Source organism: Phyllosticta citribraziliensis (genome assembly GCF_038025025.1).
Source record: "Phyllosticta citribraziliensis strain CPC 17464 chromosome Unknown J3D65scaffold_9, whole genome shotgun sequence".
Taxonomy (NCBI): Eukaryota; Fungi; Ascomycota; class Dothideomycetes; order Botryosphaeriales; family Phyllostictaceae; genus Phyllosticta; species Phyllosticta citribraziliensis.
Window position 1 is genome coordinate 516,782 of NW_027117346.1, and position 22,941 is coordinate 539,722.

Consider the following 22,941-nt stretch of genomic DNA (forward strand, 5'->3'; position numbering starts at 1 on the left):
CGCCAGAACACCATCCCGACACTTACTCCTTCCGGAAAAAACCTAAGACGAAAACCAAGATTTGAGGTTTCCCTTACCCCGCCATTCTCATTTTCTTAGTTTCCCTCTTCCTCGCTTCATCAGCAGCACTCTTCCATCACATCGTTATTACGTCATCATCATCATCATCATCATCTAGTCTGAGATACCAGAGTCCATTGGGGCTCAAGCAAGCACGAATGTACGAAGCTGAGGCGGCGGTCAGTTGCAATCGGAGAGACGAGTGGATGCAGGTCATTGGAGAAGCGAAGAGGTTGTTAGGCGGATGGTTGTACGTATGTACGTACGTACGGTGGAGTTCGTACACGAATTGATTTTGATTCATTCATGCACGCATCGAGTGAGTGAGAGAGACGTCAAAGGGTGAGAGTGGGCATGTGGTGGGGTGTCGACATCACCGTTCAATCCATCGTCTAGCTTCTACAACCGCGTATTGCCTGTCCACTGACCTAGCTAGATCCGGAACTATTTGCGCGGATGTTTCCCATCACTTGACCACTTGCCAATACCCCACACCGCGTCCAGGTGCAGCTGCATGCAACCTGCTCGTTTGCTCGCTCGCTCGCTCCGCCCGCTAGCTCTACTTCCCTCTATCTCCCTGCTCTTTTCTCTACCCTCTACTCCCCTCTGTTTTCTTCCTCGCTCTTCGCCGCATCTCCGTGCTCCCGTCATCGACTGACTGAAAAAAAGAAAAAGTCCTCGCGCCATTTCTCTCCTGTCGTGCCATTGCTTGGTTCGCGTCAGTGGCTAGCACGTTCTTGGAAGTCATGAGGACGAGGAATGCTACACACCAGACAAACGCCTCTCTTCATTCGCGCCGCCTGCCGTGGACACCGGAGCAGTAGTTTACGTGCGGCTTGGAGCGCGTCTGATGTTGGCTTTGGCCTGCGGTGTCAGATGGAGTGATGAGGGTCCAAGAGCGTGCGATTTTCGCCGCCGCCCCCGAGAGTACTCTCCTAAACACGCAGAGGTTTGGTCATCACCGCCGCCACGAAGACAGTGCAAGGATGACGAGCAAAAATCGGACAGACATCCCGTGTGTTGACCAGAACTCCAATCTGGGAGCATCCAGTATCTCACAAACGCATTTCCGTCGTATTGCCATAGCCGTGCTATATACCATCGTGCCAGGGCCGCAAAGCTGTACGAACAGAAAGAGAAGACGATTCGGCGCCTGCCGCCGCGCCTGCCTTCACAGCATACAAACAAAACGCAAGCGCGAGGCGGGAGGTGAAGAATTGAGTCATATAACGTGCCGCAACCACCACCCCACTATCCAGCGCACCACACAAACGTTTATGGATCGGTGGCGTAGTGGTAACGCATGTCGTGGTTCAAACATTCGCATCCACGGCAAGTCCCAGGTTCAAGTCCTGGTCGATCTAACTACTGGAGTGCCTTTTGCCCCTTTCTTTTTTGCCTCTCTCTTTGTTTTCGTTGGCTGGCTGGTTGACAGGCTGGTTAGCTGGTGGGGTTGAGTGGTAGCGAGAGGAGAGGGGGGGGTTGTACAGGGCCGGCTTCGTTCCACGGTTGTGGGTTGATGCGGCAGGGTCTTGTTTGAGGTCGACCATGGCTAGTCACGGTTTAATTCTTCGTCGCGGCTGCGGTGGAGCTTTTTGTTTGCTGTGGCCGTAACACATTTTTGCCGCTGCTCTATGGGCAATGTGAGTAAGGTGGTCGTTTAGGCAGTCAGTCCATCGATTGACTGCGAGCGGCCCAGGAGTGCGGCGGAGATGTTGGGCAGGGTCAATCGACTTCGAAAGACTTCTTTTGGGTCATCCACGGCATAGCGTGATGAGCAGCAGAGAAGAATTCGTGCCAGTTTCAGATGCTTTCCACTCATCGATCACGATTGACGATCCAGACGCCTTTCACGTCGATAGTAGCCACGCTGTCCTTGGTGTGCTGGATTTCCAATTTTTCCCCCTGGGTGAGAGAAATTCGGGAATACGGCATTTGGTCGGTTGTGGTCCAGTGACAAGACTGGCCGTTGAAATCAGAAAGACTCACGCAGCCAGAGGAACACGGCGCAATGGTAAAGGCGCCGACTGTACTGCTCTCAGTCACCTGGAGCGAAAAGAGAAAGGCGACTGAGAATAAGCGTCTGCTCGTACAGTGGTGTCAGTCGTCTGCATGGCCTGGATATTCATGTCCATTGGTGGACGTCTGTTGGTATTTTTGCTCCAAGCTCTTTCTGAACAGACTCGCCTGCTCTACTCCTGGTGCAAAGGCCGTGGTCGCGGGAATCTTTTCCAGATGTTGTTCTTGTGGCGACTTCAAATGATGCACCGCCAGAGGCATGGAGGCCACAAGCCAAACCTCGGCCTCCATGAGTTCCTCCCAGCCCTCAAGTGCGATGATGTGCAGACTTTGCAGGTGGGCGACATGGCCATATGAGTAAGACAAAAGCAAAGCACGACCCGCATTCAGAGCGCTTCAACAATATCAAGCACAAGGCCACTGGCCTCAAAGCCTTGGCCAAAAAAGAAGGTGCAGCGCCTCGCGGCTCCACTCTTACAGTGTGACTCACTCCTCCCAAAAAAATGCGCACAAAACGAATCTCCACGATCTCGCTTGCAGCGTTCGAGCGCGTGGACTCGAACGCCGGTCTGTTCGCCAAAACAAAAGGTAAGTTTTGAGTAGCTGAAAGTGGTTTCGATCCACTGTCCTCCGGGTTATGAGCCCGGCGCGCTTCCGCTGCGCCATTCAGCTGTTGTTGAAAGTGATCTCGCAAAATCAAATTATATCATACTTCAAATGCGTCGATCACACAAGACGAACTTTCCCTATACACTCATTTGGACGCTGTCTTTTTCCTGGTACGTTTTTCATAGAGCATGCGCTTTCTCGCGGAACAAAGAGGGTGCGGTGCGAGGCTGAGCGCTTCTCAGCCACTACGCAAACAGCCCGCTCGGCGGCGATTTCAGAAATGCTCGAACGCAACGACGACGTCAGTAGCACTAGTTGTCAAAATGTCAGCCTCGAATCTAGTGTCAGAGGATGGCAAACATAATCCGAGAGGGGAGGAAGGTGCTAAATGCTCTTCCGCGAGAACGGTGCACGGATTCCCAAAGTTCGCGATTCAGCGCGAAAAAGTCGACGGACCAGCAAGAAAGACGCCGCAACGAATCACGCGTTCTGAGCCTGTATGAAGTCTTAGGTCATGCTAACTACTGGACGATGAACCGCGGACTTCACCTACAAACCGGACTGCACTTTCAAGCACTTTGGAGGAATCTACACGTCTTTTCCCGTAGACTGTTTGTACATATTTTGAACAAGCGAGACTCGATTTCAACAATCACCTGACCAGGCGATTGAGCAAGAACAACTTCTTCAAGGTTCTATAGTGTAGTGGCTAGCACATGAGATTCTGAGTATCATCAGCAATATTCTCATAACCCCGGTTCGATCCCGGGTAGGACCTGATCTTTTGCCCAGGGTAACGGGATGGGCTTTTGTTTTGGACGGCGGGCGGACGATGGGTCGAGGTCGGTGAAGTGGAGCTCGCGGCGAAAATTTTCGGTGCGCTCGGGTTGGACTCGGCGATTTTTGGGGCCAACGACGGACCACCAACAACGAGAAGGCAGGACGGAGAATGTCGGGTTTGTTTGGTTGACTTTTTGGAGAGCTTCAATGTTGAGAGGGTTGGTTGTGTTGCTCCGTCGGACGAGCGGAGGTGCAATCGTATGATTTTAACCCAACAGAAGTGGAGAAGAGTTGACCGACGTTGGCAGCGGCTGACGCTGCATCAACAGCTCAACAGGGCTTATCGTTTCCCAAAGTCGCAGGTCGAGCTCCCTGGTGAGCCTCGTGCAGAGGCAGGATGACATCCCCTGAAACAATCAACAAGATTCTGAACGTTGAGAAGCTGTGGCGCAATCGTGCGAGTGGATACCATGTGCTTACCCGCACGGCTGTGCCTGCTTGATTGCTGTGTCCCCGGCTTTCTCGATTGATGAATTGCAAGTTGTCCCGGTCTGGTCCCTGATGCAGATGCAGGCTTGTATTAAGCGTTTTGGAGCTGTTGAGGACCTCGTTTCAACGTGTGGTAGACTGGATTAAGCAAATGGAAATATTTGGACGGCCAACAGACTTGCCAACCTGCTTTGGCGCTTGGAGAGGCTCCGTGGTGTCACATTCATTGGTACGGAATATAGCGTGGTAGCAGGAGCATTCCTGATGATCGACGAAGTAGCCGTTGTCCCTGTGTCGATCGGCATTGATGATACTAGGATCCCAAACTTCGGGTTGCTGTCCTTGAGTCCATTGATCTCTCAAGATTACTCGATGAGACCTGGTCCGTTGTCGATACAGATTGGCACCACAATAACCTGCCGCTCGGAAGCTCGAAATCTGTTCCCCCCTCGAGTCCTTGATTCCAAGAGCACCCCGTACTCTCCTCCGTAAAAGGACAGGACCAAAACAAATTGAATCAACTTGATTGGCCTGAACCCCCGCACGTGCCGCAATTGCCATCGTGCTTCGCAGACTTTTGTCCGCACAACACCAAGAAGCCACACCACGATCCACCAGGGCTAGGGAGCAAAAGAAATCAAAAGAAGAAGAGTCGGGGATTGAGCCCAACGCGAGGCTCGAACTCGCAGCCTTAAGATGCCAGGTACTGAGGTGTACTAAGAGTCTTACGCTCTACCGATTGAGCTAGCCGGGCAGCTATCAGAAGCTTGAGAGCTTCTTGGAAGGGATGAAGATTTGGTGGTTGCAAATGTCGTACATCAATGTCAGTTGAAGCAAGTCCGTTCGACACCGTTTGGACGGTTACGGCCAACTCTGAGCTTTCGCCCGGAACGATCAAATGATTGGAGTAAACGCACTCCTGGAGCCTCAACGACCGTTCGGGATTGGAGGCGGAGATTGAGGGGCCGCTCTCTGAGGGTTGGACTTGTACCCCTGAAGTCGACCGGTATCCACCGCCAGTCCTACGAGCAGCCAGCCAGTCTGTATTGAGATATTCCCGCATCTGTACTCACCGGACAATTGTTTTGCTGTGGAGTCTGTAGCGCTTGCGCAGGTCGTCTAATTTCAAGAAAATACCCAGTGTCAGCAAGTGACAGAAGATTTTGTTGTGGCATGTCCAATCGATTCGGCAACCGGGAAGTGGAGGAAAAATATGCAGCTCCTCTGCCGAAGTTTTGATCCAATAGACAGCCAGATTTCGCCGAATTTTCCTCTCGGAGTTGATGTGCCCAATAATGGGTTGTTTTCTGTTGATGTAAGCGAATTGAAGATGCTGCGCCGCTGCCAACAGCGGCTAATCCAGAGCTGTGCCACATCTCCTGTGCCGAACATCAGAAAAGCGATGCGCGTGAAAGAATAGTCCAAATGATTGGACGAGAATGCTCTTCGATCAGAATAGAACTTGAGCAGGCGTAACGCTCATGGATAAGCGTTGCGTCTTGCGACACATTCGTGGAGCTGTTGTGGCAGATGAAATATTGCCAGAGGAATAAATGGGAAATGCAAAGTCAAGAAAACAGAGGGCAAAACAGTCCATCCAAACCGATCCAGGAAAGCATATCAGCTCTTGAAATACCTGAACATACCAATCCCAAAGCCCGAGGTCCCGAAGCATCACTCCATATGCCAGGCCAAAAAGACCGTCTCTATGTCGCCCTGTACCTTCGTGGAGCCAGTGTGCCCAAAATGCCTGGTGGAGAGGACAAGTAATTCTTCGTCCTGATGAGTGGAGTTCGCAAAGATTCTGACCCGAAGTTTATGTGCAGATACCATTGGGCCCTCTTGGTAGGACCCAAAGCCGAGTCACGAAGTTCAGAAGGGACGCGATACCACGCAAAACAAGTGTCCAATCCCAAAACAAGGAAAATGGATTGGCAGTTGGAGGAACGCTCGACCACAGTGCTCGCGACCAACGCACTACTTGTCAGAATAATGATTGGTAAGGTAGAGAAGAAGAGTCGTCTTGTCGATTTGATACGAGGCACTCCTATCCGACACAGCCAAAGTGGGTGGAATTGTGTCGAATGGGTGAGAGAGGCAATTCTGAGAATCCAGACAGACGGAAAAGCAATTGGCACCAGTGTGTTGGAATGGAGGCAGGTGCGGGATGGCGCTTTGTTGTACTGTGAAAGGAAGAATTATCAGCACCGCTTCGACGGAAGGGGGACGTTTGACATGGAAAAGGCAGCAACCTACGATTTGATCGAAGGGAAAGAAACGATACCATGAGATTTCACATGAGGGTCCCCAGTCCCACCCCCAACCCCAATGCAATACCTTTTTAGAAGCCGCCGCCAAACCACTCTCGTCGAATCTTGTCCATGGCCAGCTCTCGAGGGAGAGTCTTCAGGAATTTGTCGATTTCTTCTCTCCAAAACAAATTCTGTGGATTCACCTGGCACGTGACGGTATATTCCCAGTAGTCGGGGAACCATCCAGAAGTCTCCCAATCGACAATTCCTGTTATTTTCTCGCCCTCGCACATGATGTTGAGACTACTCAAATCCCCATGTGTAAAGACAGGATCATCCCAAGGACCGTCATGAAAGCGAATAAGCTCGTTGACCTCTAATGGCAAGTCCGAGTGGCATTGCATGCCGTTGCGTAGGTAGTTGTGGAATTCTTGTATGGTTGCAAAAGGCCCAAAATGAAGATCAGGGCCGGGCATACTGGGGCGAGGGTCATAGAGCGGACCTCCATCGATATTTGAAACCGCAGGTCCAGGTGCTGGTAATTGCCGGATTTGATCGACCATGCTCTTGAGCTGTGAAAGCAGATTCTCTTTGGATTCTTCGCTGCGAAAAACCCAACCCTTGCCCAGCATGTGTCCCTTGATTCGCTCCATCACAATGAACGTGCATCCATGATGCGTAAAGGCGCAGTAGACCTTTGGTACAGGCACTGACGTATAGTGTGCAATAAACCTCATGGCGGAAGCTTCAGCTAAGCTTTTGGAAGGACCATACTTGACACACAAATGAGCTGAGAGCATCAGAACGCCACCCGACTGGTGACGACGAGAGTGCTTCAGGACCGCGACAGCCGTCAACACAGCTGTGCGATAGGCCCAGGTGTCGTTGACGGGACCCGACCATGGCTGGTCTGCCGAATGTTTGACGGCTTCAGTGTGTTGATCAGATGCGACATCGCCCGCGGTCGACATTCGCAGGACTGGAGCCGATGAGGTGGTGATATGGTGGTTGCAAGAGACGAGGAGAGAGGCGGTTGCCGGCCCGAGTCATAGGCGCTGGCGACCGGCGGCGGTCATGAGTAGAGAGTCCCCGCTATCCGTTGCACAACATCTCTCCGCTCCATTTCCATTCATCTTCAGAATCACCAGGACAACAGTATTTGACCAAAGCAGCGCCCACCTTTGCAAACGCCGCAAACACTGCCCCGGAAAATCAACAGCCTTTGGCGGAACACGATCTCTCTCTTTCAACCAGCGACACCGATGGCTGTCGACCACAACCTTTCCCTTCTCATCTACAGCCATTTTTCTTAAGCGTATTGCCCCCTGCTTTCCGCGCCATCTTTGTAGTCGCCCACATTGAAATGACCCTCAAATCACGTCCTCGCGAACGAAATCAACTTCCCGATGCCAAAGCCGACAAACCGACGGCGAAGGTTGAAGATTCAAAGGACATCTAAGCTTCAAATGCCGAATATGGGGATCTCCAGCTGCGAACTTGCGCAAGCTTTGTCTGAGATGAGCAGGAAAGGTGCGTTAGAGATGTGGCGCCTGTGGCGCCCACTAGAACGCGACGTACCAAATTCCAGGTCTTCCACGTACCGCAAAGTCGCGTTGAGCACTAGACCCTTTCCATCAAAGATCACGCCTTTATGTAACAAGAGAGGAGCATGGTTGAGCGTTTGGTGGTGCAATCGACAGCAGTTTGTACTGCTCGAAGAAAACAACATCGGAACATGAAGCCAGCAGCACTGGCACAAAGCCTGGTTCCTTTTGACGCCGGTTCTCTCCGCTCCACCGCATCGGTCCGCACCCATGGCAAGCTACATACCAAACCCCTGCGTTCACGAGCAAGGGAAGACACCGCTTATGATCATCGCCCAACTCCATCTGCATATTGCCATGCAATCAATGGACATTTCAAAACACCACTTTCCGCAAACTTCTTCGTTTTCCCGCCTCACTCTGCGCAAACAAGTTCCGCTCCTTTCATTCCACCATGAGGCATACACGTCAACACCCCTGCCGCAGCCACTCCCAACAAACGTCGGTTGCGCAACCCCCTGCCCAACCTTCCAATATTCAACCGGACCCGGAAACTTACCTCCAGCCTCAATAGCTCGCTGCGCCGCAAAGCCTACCGGTACCGACCTTGCCCAATTTCCTAGCCTGACCGCCTCGTGCCTCGTGCTTCGGAAAGTCTCAACGCTTCCACCTGCCTGCTCAAGGTGACCGATCCTTTTTGCCGTACCAAGTCAAGGGGGTATTCCAAGAGTGATTGCGTAGCCGCACACAACGCGCGCTCCCGCCCGTCCCGTTCCCGCAGTCGATCTGTAGCACCCCTGCACTTGCTGCTATGCATCGCGAACGTTGGTCACTGACTGGCAGCATTTCTGGAGCTGGCTTGCAGCCTCGTTGTTGCAACGATGCCCACGCATGTTAGCGAAATAAGGTACGTACCAACACCTAGGCACGACGATCATGGCCTGTTATCGACTTCGGCGACGGCTCGGTGTCCGCGACCCTGGGAAATAAGTTGAAATGACTTGCTAGTCGTAGTTTGTATGGGCTCATTCAACGTTGAAGAGAAAGAAGGTGGAAGCGGTCCTGAGTCTGGCCGATTTCGCGGTGTTTGCCTGCCTGCCTCGAAGGTTTAGGGACAAGAACCTTGGTGCCTTGGCCGCGTGGATGGGCCAGTCCTTGCTCATCAATCGTCTTCGCGCGCTGGACATCAAACCGCGATGAGCAGACGCAACTACGACTTGGAACATTAAGTTGGCTAGCCTGGATTTTGATGGGCTTGTTCAACAAGCAACTCTTAGTAGGATCCTTGGCGGTTGGAATGCTAGCCCTGGATGGACGCGGCAGGAACAAAGTTGGTAACCAGTTCAAATTTCACCCCTGTTTGTCGAAATACTTCACAATTCTGAAGAATCTTGTCCCCCGTCCCCCTCTCCAGGAATTCCGATCGACTGTTTTCCTGGACACTGGATAAGTATAGATGCTAAAGAAAACCAAGAGCATCAGAGTCGCAAGACAAGAGTCGCAGCTTCCTTGGGGGACCTAGATACATCGAACCTTGCAAAACTTCGTCAAAATGACCCCATCTATACCCCTGGGGAGCACTAAGGACCAACGACTCAAGACCCCCTCTCCCGCCTTGCGACTCAAGGGGATCGAATCAAAACCCGTCATTGTACGCACTGGCGTCGCCACGATGCCATCAAGAGTTACAATTATATACCCATTTTCATTCGTCAAGGGCCACACGGAATCACTGACCCGTCACGAGGGTGGCGCCATATGAAGTTACCTCTTCATCCATCCCCATGGCAAAACCGTGCTAGCAGACGCCGGTCCCGCTTCCACGAGGAGTTAAGCATAGAGCAAGAGCTAATTTCTGCCGATGCGGCGCAGCGTGATAGTATGGCGCCAGCCAGTCTTGCGCGTCTTGGGCGCGTGTCCGACTCGGTGAACAGAGAGTCGAGACGACGACGAACACTGATTTTGGAATGGTTGATCAGCAAGACGGACCAGAATGCGCGACTGCTCCCAAAGAAGGGTTAACCTTTTTGCACAGCCAAGCTAATGGGATGGCGGAATCTTTCCTGCCTCGGAAAAAGGGACTTGAGTAGACGGCCGCGGCTCCGTTGAGAAAGGTCCGCGTTGCTTTTGCTTTCCGACAGAGTTCTCTGCGGCGACTTTGTTGCTGCTTTGCAAACAGGAATACGATAGATGCCCAGCTGTTCAGCGACTCGGAGACACGACCGGTCCTTCGCCCTAGCTGAACGGGCAAACCGAATGGCACAACTGATACTTCGGCCTAAGCAGCCAGAGAAAAATCTAGATCCCAAATCATGAAATGTTGGCGCAACGGAAAACAACTTCCAAAGTCGTTGTCGTCGTCGTCACCAGCGCTGTATCCAGACGATTCCTGCCAGTTGGGGAAGTGGATCAACGCAAAAGCTGAGCTTTGCAAATGCTCGGCCGAAGGCAAGGCAAAAAGCAAATGGCGATGAAGCCTTTTGCGATCAACGTACGCAGTGGACACGCTGGATAGCGGCTGTGTATCGGGATGTCCATGCTCACAGTGCACAGCTTGCTCACAGCTGATGCAAAGCTGACCATCACTGTTGCCGTTTGCAGATCTGACGCTGAGGAGCTGCGCACATCGTCTGTCCACTGCACTCTTTGCTGCAGCTTCGTCACGCAAAACGAATGGTGTTCTGTTTCAGCTTTGCCATGTCACACTTGAGGTGCGTTTGAAACCAAACATCTGTTCTACGCGTCACGTTCGCAGATAGCGCAATTGATGAACGGTTGTTGCGTACATGTCTGTTCGCATAAGAACACCTTGCATGCGGCTAGATGCACATCCCTTGTGCAAACACCCCACTCCGAGATCACTGCCGCCATTCCCTGGGATGACCCCAGTCGGCAAACCGGGACCAGAGCGACAGGGGTGGACCTGCAAGGCAGGCGCACGTCAGGGATGCGCGCATCGCGGGGATACAGTCAGTGGAGGCAGTGGGGGGTGCTCGAGGCATGAAACGATAGACTGGACGGACTATCGAATGTTGAATGTTGACGAGTCGTGAGAGACGTGAAGACGCGGGATCAGGAAGGAGTAGACAAGCCCGAAACGGGTTGGTGTGTGTGAAATGGTAAGTGGGGGAAGAAAGGTGTGACACGAGGGAGGATGGAGGGAGGGAGGGATTGGAGAGGCGATTCCATCAACCCGCAGCAAGCTCGCTCGGTACGTACCTGGTGCTGTGAGCAGCTGAGATGATGATCCGGTTGACCTACCTGTTCCTGGCGGCCGGAGCTGCGTGCATGCATGCGAACCCAGCGGCTGCGCGCGCCCAGAAGACTGGTTTGACCAAGTGACATGGACGTGAATGTAAGGCCTGCCGCAGTGGTGGTGTGTGGGCGCAAGGCTGTGTGCAGCTCGAGAGCCAGTCGCAATAGCTTTCCCACCTCCATCTCGACAGCCATGGCCAGCCCTACGCAAATGGCAGTGCAGGGCTAGGCAAAAGCTTCGAATTTTCATCTGCCGAATGGAAACACTTCTCACTAAAGCGACTGCAGGGTGCCAACACCTTTCGCGCAAAGCAAGAGGAAGAGTGTGTCTGGAAGATTTCGATTTCTCAGAATCGTTGTTGCCAAGCTCGCCACACACCGTGTGTGAGCCATATCATGCCCGAGCGTCGGGCTCGTCTCAACTCCAGTCTTTACCCCAATCCACCTATCAAACAAAGAACTTTTCCCCAAATATCTACAGGTTGTTGTACAGGGGGCCTCTCGCAGCAGCGCATACGTAAAGGAGCGACGCATTGCTTGACCCAGTCTCTCATCTGCGTCCCTCGCGGGCGGTCTATTCGACAAGGATAAAAGAGGAAATACGGCGGAACAAGAAAGGAGTGGTATAGAACAGTGGAAGAGAAACATGTAGAACTTGAAAATGAGTGTCCATCCGTGCAATCGTGCGAGTCTTGATGTCGTCGCCTGTCGTATCCATCGTGAAGGAAACAAGAAAAGAGTATGAAAGTGCAAGAGAAAATATGCACCAAACCCCCTTCGAAATGAGCACGCAGTGCTTAAGGAGCGATGAAAAGGAGTTGGAGATCGAGGGAAAGTCGGGAGTGTTTGCGCCGCAGGCGCCTTGCGTAGCCAGCTAGCCGTGTTGCTTATTTTTGGTTTTTGTCGGCTTCCAGTCGATGGTTCCTCGCTCGCAATGCATCTCTCGCATCGCGGCGTGGAGCGGTCAGTCTATTTTGTTTTGTCCGCCATCGCTGCAACTGCCGCAGCACTTACGAACGCACCGCCATACTCCTTGGCAAAATTTCCCGTCCGCAGTCGGCACCAATCATTGCCTCGACAGCCTCGATGGTGCCCCTTGTGCTGGAACTGTTCTCGCGGCTGAGGGTGCCCACACTTCCTTCTGTTTTCGAATTGGCAAACCACGCCCCACTGAGACTAACGTTGCTGCCATCATCTCCCGCCATACCCAATGGTGCAAGAATTCCCTTCTGAACAGCCAAGGGGTCGGTGGGCGGCTGCTTTTGAGTCAACCGTGGACTCCATTTCGGGCTCAGCTTCGACGAGGGCGAAGGTGGAGACGCAGACGTCGACAATTTCCTGATAGGGATGGGAGCAAGACCTCCCGAATCCATCTTGTTTGACGAAGGCACGTCAGGACCACCCCCGCCGCCGCCTCCCAAATTACGCCGGCCGGGTGAATAGTGCTGGGGCGGAGGAGACTTGAGTGATGGGCTGAGCTTCCGAGGCATGTGGTTTCCGGCCATGGACGGCGGAGTCAGATGATCAATCTGACTTACACCATCGTCGTGGCCTGTGTGCTCGACGCGAGACAGAGATGGATTTTGCGGGGTCTGCGCAGCTTGCGTCTTGACAGTGGAGGAGGGGAACAGCAGGCTGCGACGGGGCGATTCGAGACCGAGACCTTCGGCGAGGAGACGGCGTTCCATATCGTTCGGGTCCCTGTAAGCGAAGCGGTTGCCTGACTCAGGAGAGCTGTACAGGGTGGGCGAGGGCGCGATGGTCGGAGTGATTGGGCGCGAAACCGGCAGTCGCGAGGGAGTATCTTGGGGACCAGAAGAATGCGGCGTGGTTGAGCTGTACTGCGTCTTGGATTTCGTCATGGCTGGCTTCGGTTCGGCGATAATGGGAACGTCAAACTGGCGGTGCTCGAGAGGCTTGGAGATGGGAAGTGAAGGCCGTCGATGCGACTCGGGAAGAGATGGTTTCCGTGACTTGGTCGAGGACGACTTGGGGGACAGTTCGGTCGTATGGATGGTCCCGCCGGGTGTTGCCGTCGTGCCGGTGAGGCCGGTGAGGGAGGGAGAATATGATTGAGAACAGGGAAATGTTGGTGGCATGTGGCTGAGAGTGCCTGGTTGAGTTGTGATGTTGGATGAACCGATCATGAAACGCGGAAAAAGTCGAGCCAGGAAGACTTTTGTGAGGGGAAGGCATGCACAAATAATGCCGACATTTTCTTCAATGGAAGCGATGAGAAGAAGATCTCCGGCATTGTAGAGGATCTCCGTGGTAGGGGCCAGACCACGTGGGATGTAGATCATTCGGCAGATGGAAGCAGCGATGACGCAGCATCCAACAGAAAACAAAGTGAGAAGTCCAAACTTGTGCTTCAATGGCACTCGCAACTTGAAGAGGAAGTTGGCAGGCCACAGGTAGACCAGAAGGTCTCCTAAGCTGTTCAGCGCAGCGGTAGCCTGCACGAGAGCTCGCACGTCCTGGCAATTGCGGTCCTCATCAAACGGCTTCGTCCAGAAGAGCTTGACCGGGCTGGCGATAATTAGTAGGTGGACGGAAAAGAGATACAAAGAGACTTACGTGCACACGAACGTCTGCCCAAAGAAGGCGGCAATTCCCCACATGAGGCAGTACACGATCAAGGCGATGCAAAACCACCTGTTCGCGTTCCCGGGAAAGAGACGTCGGTAGCCGAGACAGGTAGCAATCTTGGTGCAAGCCACGATCGGTGGAAAGAGCAAGAGACTTGCGTAAACACACTAATATGCGTTAGATCCTCAGGCCCGGACGACGAATGGTCAGTACACTAACCTTCAAACCCTTTTCCATGTCCGACATCTTGATGCTTCCGACGTGATGAGCGAGACCGTACCTCACTCCAAAACATGTGACAACCGTGTTGCCAACGGTCATCAGGCCAGAGAGGAAAACTAGGGTGTCTTGCCAGCCAAACATGCGAGTGAGGAACACGCTGGTGTATATTCGCGTGAACACAAACATCAGCATGACGGCAGTGACAGGAACAGTAGTACCAACAACGGAGGCCGCGCTTGTTGGCCATCCCTTGTCGAAGGACGGGGCGCTGCTTGTAGTTGCAGCACTGCCATCGATGGGAGCCATCGTGGTCTGAAAGTGCGTGAATCAATCCTCTTCAAGCTCCAAACCGGCGGTGTCGATAGTGACAAAAAGGGATTGCCAGTAAGGGGACGATGGTGATGTTGAGTCGTGGTGAAGCTGTGGTCTATGAGGTGAAGTCCGAGCACGATGACTGTGACCACCAAAGATGGAAACAGACCAAAGAAGCTGGAAGGTCTGAGGCAGTCGCCTAGATTATAGATCGGCCGCCAGAGACCAAGATCAGAATGACCCGCGGTGATCAATGCCTGTGCAGAGCTAGGATGTCTGCCCCGTGAAACTTGCTTGACACGCAGAGAGCCACCGAAAGAATTAGGTTTTCGCGCTTGCTGACTTCGTATAAGTCTGGGCTGGCCCAGAAAGACGTCTCTTGCCGCCGATGGTGGTGGACCACGCGTGTAATTTTCCGCAAGCCGGATATCGGGAGGGTAGGGGTGGAATCGGAAATTTGGAAAGTAGGTTGCTGGCGGTGAGGAAAAACAAAAGAAAAAATAATGCTTATTCCTCAGCACCAGGAGCTGACGGTGAGGAGGACCGTGACGTTCGTGGGTACACGTGGGGTACCAAAATGGCGAAATCAGGCAGATCGAGCTGTTATACCCTCAGATACGACAGCTTGCAGGAAAACGGCATATGTGCACCCCAACCTGCTTAAGGCGGCCCAGCAGCTGTCGACACCTCAGTGGATGGAGCAGCTACGACATCGTCGATCCCACCATCGACTGATTGGGCCACCCACAATCCATCCAAACAGAGCAGCCGCCCTTCACACTCCATGGATGTCGTTCAGGGGATGTACGCCTTCGCACAGAGCCTTTTTACGCACACAAAGCTTCCTCCACCATCGTCCATGGCGCATTGTCAAGTGGTACAACTGCTAGAACAGCTCCTATTGCAGACCCTGGTCCCTCTCGAATGGGCCACGGCTTTTGAGGCTCATGGAGGGTGCTCGCAACCACTGGCAGAGAGCTGGGCAGGGCCCTGTACCCTGTTTAAACTCGTCTTGGTCGGGGATGGGAAGATTCGTTGCGGTAGAGGATACATCTGCAAGTAAGGCTGGAGTGGAGAGGGGGGTCGTCCAATCACTGATTCCTGTTGAGGTTGGGATGATCCCGCTGGGCCAGACCAAAGTTTATTACCTGGCGTGGCCGGTTACGCCGGATTGCTTGCTGCAGCGGGTCCCTGATGGTGGACACCCTGGCGGTGATCAATTGATGAAGTGGGAGCCTTGTAAAGGTTTCCCCGTCCGAGGCATTGGCCAATGGGTGACAACGTGCATCTCAACCCCGCTCGACAACGTGGTTCTCCAAAAAGGCCACCACACTTCGAGGCTGGCCTAAGTAGATCATTATTCGACGTTCGCTTTCACTTTTGACCACCTTCGTCTCCACTCTTTCCGTGAGTCCGGAATAGTCGTTCGGATTGCTCAGCGGCGTGGACAATGCCGACCACTTTCGGATGATGCGTCGGGAACAAGACGTCGAGCCGATAGACTTCCCACACAAGTGGACCAGCATCGGACACATCGACGTGCCGTCACGTAGAGTGCGCCGCTAGTCCCCTGAAGATCAAGGATCTACTGCAGGGCGGGCACTAACAACCGGCCGTGTGCAGCTGCCAGGCACAACAGGGACGCGATAGGACGAGCGCAGCGGGCGGCACACGTCGGTCGTTTGCGCCGTTGTGGTTTGCCAATCGCCGACGCGGTGCGGCGATAGACTTCCAATAGCAGGCTATTCGAGCCGCCTGGCGTGTGGCTGAAGCCCCTCCACCATCACATCGTCAGCCAAGGAGGGGAACCACGAGGTGGCAGGCGACAAAGCTTTCGGCTTCTCTCTGCACCGAACGAATTGGCGACGGTGCGGTGGATTAGGAAAAGCGTAGTAATAAGGATATTGGCACTTGGCAAGACGAAATCTCGCACGAAGTGAGTGTGTCGGCATGAGGGACGAGGAGCAGCAGAAGTGCGTGCCGACGGCGACTGGGAGAGATGCCGGTTCGAAGCAGCCAGTCACACTGCCATCCCAGCAGCTGCGCACACCGCCTACCGGATTGAGATGCATCGAGCGCCGTTTGTGTACAAGCGGTTCATGTGGTTTCCAGTTCCTGCAGCGTAGATCATTCGTGTGGTTCGGCCGTGTTCTGTACACGACACCATTCGTCGCGTGCAGCTGCACGTCGTCAATTTGTGGTTCCCGCATTCCGCTCGCATTCCGCATCCCGCCTTGCAAATCCCGACCGAGAGGTGCCCAAAAGAGGAGGCTTTATCGATGCTGTTGGCAAAAAGGCCATGGTGGCGACGCCTGTGGTTGGTCCGGATGGTTGCAGTTAGATCGGAAACCGGAGGGGTTTTGTCCGCACACCCTTGACGTCACGGCCGTTTCTGAGCCTAAGGTAAACATTTCCCCCACGTCAGAAGCGGACGGCCGGACTAGTGCGGAGTCCTCCCAGAGTGACTTGGATACATCAATTCCTCATCGTCATAGTCATTGGCCAGCCGTCTGTTACAGTGGGTACATCTAAGGCCTCTGTTAATCTACAACTGCAGGTCTAGCCGCGTTTCCATGTTCTCGCCTACTCTTCCATGAGCTAAAGAAGCAACCCACAAACGCCTGATGACCAGAATCCATAACGTACACTGCGTGCAAAAAGCGCTTTCTAAAAATGACAATCCATCGTCTTTCAATCTTCTATACTGTCCACCTGTCGTGCATCATTTTCGTGAGTGAGGCCTAACCATTAAAAACTCGATATGGCAATAGCAATGGCCTGGCTGTCGCTGTGAGAAATGCTGACATTGACCGCCTTCACACCAGCCTTCTTGGCTGCAGCCTCCGCTTCGCCGTGGAGCTAAACTGGCATTAGTAAACACATCCAAGGCTAGACCTTTATGACTATCATGGGAGGAAACTTACAGAAACGACAGGGGCGCCCTTCTCGTCACTCAGAACCTCAATGTCCTTGAGCGCAGCTCCAGCACCCTTGCCCTCGACGCCAAGCGCCTTGAACACAGCCTCCTTGGCGCTCCATCTGCCGGCAAAGCTGGCATGCGGGTTCGCAGCCTTGCGGCAGTACTCTTGTTCCTGAGCCGTGAAGTTGCGCTCGACAAAGGTCTCATTCTCAATGTTGACCGCGTCAATGTTCTCGACGTCAACACCGACCTTTGAGTTTTCCGTGGCTGTGGCCTTGGCGAGCGACTCGACCATTTGGCGAGTCTCTTCCGCCTTCTTGTCCTTCTTAGGCTCGAAGCGGGCGGGGTAGGCGTACTTGTTTTCCTTCTTGTCAACGACGGTGCGGGCAGTGGGGTTGAGGAAGACCTCGCTCTGCTGGGCCTCTTCGTAAGGGCCCTTGCTCTTGGCACGGAACATGGTGTTGTTGACAAGGGAGTCGTGGAAGTAGCGGTAAGCTTTCTTCTGGCGGTCTTCGACGCGGACCTTGTAGTTGGCGTAGTCGTTGTAGTCCAGCGTGGCGAAGAGGTACTTGGGGTGGATGGCAACAGCCTGAGCACCCTTCTGACCGAAACCAAACGAGGTGACCGAGACAGCCTTGATGCCATCCGTCTGGATAGAGCGGCTGGGGTACAGCATGTAGTCAAACTTCTCGAGGTTCTTGTCGACGTTGTCGGCATTGAAGTTGCCGGGGACAAGACCAGTGTTGAGGACCTGGAGGGCACCGTTGAACATCCAAGCACCGGCGGCACCCTTGGGGTGACCCGTCAAGTACTTCTGGAAAATACCCAAAACTGCGTTGCCCTTCTTCCTGCCCAAGTGCTTCATCTGCTGGCAAAGAACATCAGACTCGTTCTTGTCGTTGGCAACAGTCGAAGTTCCGTGGCAAGAAGCAACGTCGAGGTCGTCAATGGTGAGACCCCAGGTGGCAAGAGCGCCGCGCAGAGGTGCGATTCTTGAATCCTGCTTCCAGAAGTTGTTGCCGAGACTAGACAGGGCGTCCTTCTCCTGGCGCTGGGCCTCGAGCTCAATGTGCTCTGCACGTTCAGCCAGGTACTCGGTACCGTCGAAGTCGGCACCTTGAGACTTCATGGCGGAAATCTCCTCCTGGAGATACAGGAACTCCGACTCCTGCCACTGCTTGATCTGCTGGCGACGAAGCTCGAGTTGACGCTTGCGGTACTTGATGTCCAGAAGAGGCGAGGGGAACTTGGAAGGAGCCTCGCGAGCAGTCGTGAGAACACCCTGACCGGGAGCAGGGACGGAACGACCAATCTTGTCGGTAGCAGTAGCGGTGAAGCCAAGGATACCGTAGATGGGAACGCCCATGTCCAAGGCGAGACGGGCATCCATGATGATTTGCATACCACAACCCTGGGATTCCATGAAACCATTGCGAGTAGTGGTGGTAGGACGAGACATCTCCTTGGGAGTGCGGCCGTGAGCGAACTCATCTTCGGCGCTGCTGGTGGCCTTCATGTTGGCGAATTCGTAGGAGCCTTCCTCTTGGAAGTCGTCGAAACCACCAACAAGACAGATGCGGGCCTTGCCCTGGACAATGGTGTCGTATCCAATGTCAACGGACTCGACGGCAGTGGCACAAGCACCAGAAGGCGACTTGATGGGTCCAGTGGAAGAGAGCAGCAACATGTTGACCCAGGCGCTCATGGTGTTGATGAAAGACTCTTGGAGAATGTCCTTCTGGAGGGGCTTGTCGAGGTAGCGGTCCTTGTACATGCCCTTCAAGGCGCCGGAACCACCGATACCAGAACCCATGCAGTTTCCGACCTCGGAGATGTGGACATACTTGTAGAACTCGTAAGGATCGGTGATACCAGAAGACACGAGGGCTTCAGCAGTCGAGACAAGAACGAACAGGGTAACGGTGTCGACTTGCTCGATGATGTCCTCGGGAACACCGTAGCGGCGGGCATCCCAGCCAGAGGGAATCTGTCCGGCAACGAGACGATCGAAGCGAAGAGCCTTGGGGATGAGGAGAGTGGCGCCCTTCTTCATGCGGACGGTGTAGTCACCAGACTCGGTTTCAAAGATCTCAACCTTTTCGCCGTGCTCACGCTTGAACTCCTCGGCAGTCTCCTTGGAAGCCTCGAAGGACTCGAGGTCCTCTTCGATTTGAACCTCCTGGAGCAGCTGCTTCTTGTTGGGGTCGTAGCCGCCGAAGAGCTCTGGCTCGATGAGACGGATACCAGAGTGCTCAACAATGTGCTTCTCGTACTTGGACTTGATGTCCTTGTCGTCAACAGGCTCGCCGGTCTTGGCGTCAATCCAACCAGAATAGCTCTTGCCCTTGAGCGGACCGTTGTGGTTCTTGATGAGACCCATGATCCAAGCCATTTCGACACAGCCCTCCAAAGAAAACTGGCCATACGCTTCCATTTCCCAACGAGTGCGAGCATTACCCCAGGGACCGACTTCGGCGAAACCGGTGACGACGACAATCTTCTCGAGGTCGACCATGCCCTTGAGGTTCTCATTGAGCGGCTTGACTTCCGTCTCCCAGTCGGGAACCTTCGGGAAGTCGTACTTGAGGTTGGCGCGAGGCTGGACAGTCTTCTTCTTGTACAAGGCCTCGCTCTTCTCGCCGTTGACGATCTTGTTTTCGGCAGAAGTCTCCTTGGTAACAGCCTTGCGGATCTCGCTGGTCTCGGTGAACTCCTTCCTGAGGCTGGTCATGAGGTCCTTCAAGTTGGGAAGGTATTGGAAGCCACCGTTGAGATCGGCCCAGACGGGCTCGACCTGGCAGAGGTTCACAATGGCGGGGGACATGAGACCCAAGAGGTTGAAAGCCATTTCCTGCTGCGAGAAGGTGCGGACTCCGTATTTCTCAATGCCCTCGGCAACGACGTTGTTGCCAGCCATGAGGCCAGTACCGCGGGTCCAACCAATGATAGCTCCACAGATGGTGAGGTAGTTACCCCAGCTCTCAGAGTGCCACCTGCTGAACAAGGTCTCAAGAGCAATCTTGGACTCGGCGTACAGACCGTCGTTACCGAAGGTACCGTGGTTGGGAGAAAGGGGAAGGACGACTTGAGCAGGGCGAGTCTCGAATTTGTTGGCGTGCTTGTGCTGCTTGACGCATCCAAGAAGTCTGAGGAGGTTGGTCAACATGATGCGGTGAGCGAGCTCAGACTTGGAGTCAATGCCGTCAATTTCACGGCCTTGCTCCGGAATGGCAGCAAAGGGAACCACGTAGTCGAGGTCCCAGCCGAGGCCGTTCTTCGTGTCGTAGATGTACTCGACCAGAGCTTCAACGTCTTGCTTGCTTCCCTGGTTGAAGGGAACAACGATGAGCTGAGAGCCGCGGGCGCCGTAGCGCGAGTAGATGGACTGGTAGTATTCGTTGACCTGGCGAGAGAAACGGGAGGTCGTGACGACAACCTTGGCACCACCGGCAATGAGACCCTGCAGCACCTCAGCGCCGATGGAGCCAGCACCGGCTCCCGTCATGAGGGCACACTTGTCTTTGAAGGTCAAGCCGTCCCTGGCACCGTTCTCCATCGCCTCGAGGTAGATGCCGGTGAGCTTCTTGCTGTACTCCCAACCGTGATCATCCTTGCGCTTGAGGTGGAGGAAGGGGATCGTTTCGACCTTGCCCTGCTTGTTGTTGCCGTTGATTCTGCCGTTGCGGCCCTTGCGACGGTTGAGCGACTTTCCGTTCTCCGTGGGGATGATTTGGCCCTCGTTCATGGAAAGCGAGCGAATGACGTCGCTGTAAAGGGTCTTGATCTGAAGCTTGGAGCTCTTGGAAAGCTTGTGTTGCTGGCGAATAAGCTTGTAGATCCTCTGCAGATCATTCTGAACCTTGGTGCGGTTGCCGTACTCCGAAAGCTTACCGCCCTCGGCCATCTCCTTGACGTAGTGCTCGAGCTTGCGAACTGCTGGTCGCGGAACTTCAGCGTAGTTCATGTTGCCGCGCGCGTCAATGACGAGCTGAGGAGCCGTGGGCATCTTGACATCCTTGTAGACGGGGGCCGTGTGCAAGACCTCCTTGCAGTTCTCGATGAGCTGCTGGCCGAGCTCCTTGGCGAGCTCATATGTCTCGCCACGCTCCGCCGGGCAGTGATCGATGTGGTATTGCATGAATTCCAGGAGGGTGGGGTTGGAGCGGTTCATGATGTTGATGCACTGGCTCACAATCTCGCGGTCAACAGCCGTCAGACGACCGAAAATGATGTCGTAGTACATGGTGAGAGCATCCTGGCGCGCCCAATTCCACGACGAGTCGTACACGCGAGCCTTGAGGGAGGTGAACTGGGGCTCAATTCCAGAGGCGTAAAAGTCGCCGTGCTCCGCAGTCCACAGGTCGAGCTGACCCTGCAGGGCCTTGTTGGTCTCCAGCGATCCGACGTACGCCTTGTCGCCGGAGCGAAGATCCATCTTGAGGTACCTTGCAAACAGCTCGAGCTGCTGCTTGAAAAGGGCCCTCTGGTCCTTGGTCAGTGCATCGATGGCAGCAGGGTCCATCATCATGCCGCCCGAAGCAGCACCACTATCGCCGCCAGCGGCAGGCGTGGAAAGGTTGACGCCAGCCGCCGCAGCGTACTTTTGAGCCACGTCGTCGAGCCACGCTTTGGCATCATTCTCAGAGCCAAGACGTGCCGCTGGCTCCATGGTGATACCGAGCAGGAGCACACCATCCTGCCTACCGGAACCCAGGCCCCATCGTGTCTCGAGGTATTTCCTGGCGGATGTGTTGTTGAAGCCACCGGGCATCTTGGAGGAGATCACGCGAGCAATGAGGGAAGCCGATTGCTTGCCGAGCTGGCCGTTGAAGGTAGCCTGCATCGATGCTCCCAACTCATCCAAGGGCGTGTCCTCCGGCTTCTCGGGCGTGGAGCCGAATTCCTTGCCCAAGTCTCCCAAAATTTCGTTCTGAAGCGTAGATTTGCCTGAAGACTCGTTAGAACCACGCATCTTCGGGGAATTTTCCATCGGCCACGAAACTCACCTCCAACCAAATCCTTGATGGCCTTGTTGACAGGAACATCTCCCAAGCTCTTTTTCAGCTTCTGAGCAATCAATGCGCGCACAATGTCGGTTGCAGAGACTGGAGCGTCCGGTACTGCGGCAGCAGGACCAGCACTTGGAGGCGGGGGTGCCGCCGCAGCGGGGGCTGCCGCCGAAGCAGCAGCGGGAGTAGGGGCGGCGGCCGAAGACGAGGCCTCAGCAGCGGGAGCCTCCTCTTCAATGGGGTCGACATCGTAGTAAATGTCCTTTGCATCCTTGTTGTAGCACAAAATCTGGCGTTGCACCGAGCGAGCGGCGTCGTGTGCTTCGTACTTTGAGGCCAGTGTCCGCTTGGCCATGGTGCCCAGGGTGTCGGCGGGGCCGACTTCGACGATACGCTCGGTGGTCTTCTCGCCGAGGATGACATCCTGCGTCTCGATCCATCTCACGGGCGAGGCGAACTGGTAGGCGAGGAGCTCGACGAGCAGGGTGTGGGCGAGCTCTTGCTCGACTTCGGGACGCATGATGGCGGCGGTGGAGCGGGAGGGCGAGAAAATTAAGTGAGAGGGTATCTAAAAGGCGGAATGACCGTGCACTTGAACAGTCGGTGGAGGAGGAGGAGCAGGCGGAGAAAAGGCGGAGGGATTGCGGCGGGTTGGCGAGGTGGGAAATTTATTTCGGAGAGGTACCACGACGGCCGGGTCGAATTGAAGAAGCTTGGGGCCGGCGGGTAAGGCGTGAGAGAGGAGTGAGGAAGAGTGGAAGGCGGAGGACTAGACGGAGAGAAGGGGCCAAGGGCGGCGCAAGATATTGAAGAGGTAGACAGGGCGACCAGGACCTCAGCATTGGCAGCGGTCGAGGGACTCAAGGGTGTTGAGAGATTTG

The 22,941-nt window shown here is 54.4% G+C and overlaps 5 protein-coding genes and 3 non-coding genes across 8 annotated transcripts; 3 read left to right on the forward strand and 5 right to left on the reverse strand.

Annotated features, from left to right (window-relative positions):
- Window positions 1-603: 603 nt before the first annotated feature.
- On the forward strand, window positions 604-1,675 carry J3D65DRAFT_462024 (uncharacterized protein). The gene has a single exon (XM_066796441.1). The coding sequence runs from the start codon at window positions 945-947 to the stop codon at window positions 1,515-1,517; it is 573 nt and encodes a 190-aa protein (XP_066652939.1). The 5' UTR covers window positions 604-944; the 3' UTR covers window positions 1,518-1,675.
- A 1,004-nt stretch (window positions 1,676-2,679) lies between these two features.
- Window positions 2,680-2,751, reverse strand: J3D65DRAFT_t120. Its single transcript has one exon. It is a non-coding gene; the product is annotated as a tRNA-Met (tRNA).
- A 628-nt stretch (window positions 2,752-3,379) lies between these two features.
- Window positions 3,380-3,466, forward strand: J3D65DRAFT_t104. The gene has a single exon. It is a non-coding gene; the product is annotated as a tRNA-Gln (tRNA).
- A 1,153-nt stretch (window positions 3,467-4,619) lies between these two features.
- J3D65DRAFT_t119 lies at window positions 4,620-4,711 on the reverse strand. Its single transcript has one exon. It is a non-coding gene; the product is annotated as a tRNA-Lys (tRNA).
- A 929-nt stretch (window positions 4,712-5,640) lies between these two features.
- Window positions 5,641-6,246, forward strand: J3D65DRAFT_557472 (uncharacterized protein; the record flags this gene model as incomplete). The annotated part of the gene is made up of 2 exons (XM_066797312.1): window positions 5,641-5,723; window positions 5,784-6,246. The coding sequence occupies 2 exons, from the start codon at window positions 5,641-5,643 to the stop codon at window positions 6,244-6,246; spliced, it is 546 nt and encodes a 181-aa protein (XP_066652940.1).
- A 10-nt stretch (window positions 6,247-6,256) lies between these two features.
- Window positions 6,257-7,515, reverse strand: J3D65DRAFT_462108 (kinase-like domain-containing protein). The gene has a single exon (XM_066796444.1). The coding sequence runs from the start codon at window positions 7,178-7,180 to the stop codon at window positions 6,299-6,301; it is 882 nt and encodes a 293-aa protein (XP_066652941.1). The 5' UTR covers window positions 7,181-7,515; the 3' UTR covers window positions 6,257-6,298.
- Window positions 7,516-11,837: 4,322 nt separating this feature from the next.
- On the reverse strand, window positions 11,838-14,322 carry J3D65DRAFT_462397 (uncharacterized protein). Its single transcript, XM_066796445.1, has 3 exons — window positions 13,817-14,322; window positions 13,586-13,764; window positions 11,838-13,537 (listed from the first exon to the last, which is right to left on the reverse strand). The coding sequence occupies exons 1-3, from the start codon at window positions 14,123-14,125 to the stop codon at window positions 12,019-12,021; spliced, it is 2,007 nt and encodes a 668-aa protein (XP_066652942.1). The 5' UTR covers window positions 14,126-14,322; the 3' UTR covers window positions 11,838-12,018.
- Window positions 14,323-16,879: 2,557 nt separating this feature from the next.
- J3D65DRAFT_557004 (uncharacterized protein) lies at window positions 16,880-22,580 on the reverse strand (the record flags this gene model as incomplete). Its single annotated transcript, XM_066797290.1, has 3 exons — window positions 16,880-16,990; window positions 17,056-21,998; window positions 22,058-22,580. 3 exons carry the CDS (start codon window positions 22,578-22,580, stop codon window positions 16,880-16,882), a joined length of 5,577 nt encoding a protein of 1,858 aa, XP_066652943.1.
- Window positions 22,581-22,941: the final 361 nt, after the last annotated feature.

What these genes read in the sequence shown, in the direction of transcription:
- J3D65DRAFT_462024 (XM_066796441.1), top strand. Translation starts at nt 945, where the DNA reads ATGAGGGTCCAAGAGCGTGCGATTTTCGCCGCCGCCCCCGAGAGTACT.
- J3D65DRAFT_462108 (XM_066796444.1), bottom strand. Translation starts at nt 7,180, where the DNA reads ATGTCGACCGCGGGCGATGTCGCATCTGATCAACACACTGAAGCCGTC.
- J3D65DRAFT_462397 (XM_066796445.1), bottom strand. Translation starts at nt 14,125, where the DNA reads ATGGCTCCCATCGATGGCAGTGCTGCAACTACAAGCAGCGCCCCGTCC. An exon ending in ACATGGAAAAGGGTTTGAAG is followed by an intron (nt 13,765 to 13,816) that starts GTTAGTGTACTG and finishes AACGCATATTAG; the next exon opens with TGTGTTTACGCAAGTCTCTT. An exon ending in GGGCAGACGTTCGTGTGCAC is followed by an intron (nt 13,538 to 13,585) that starts GTAAGTCTCTTT and finishes AATTATCGCCAG; the next exon opens with CCCGGTCAAGCTCTTCTGGA.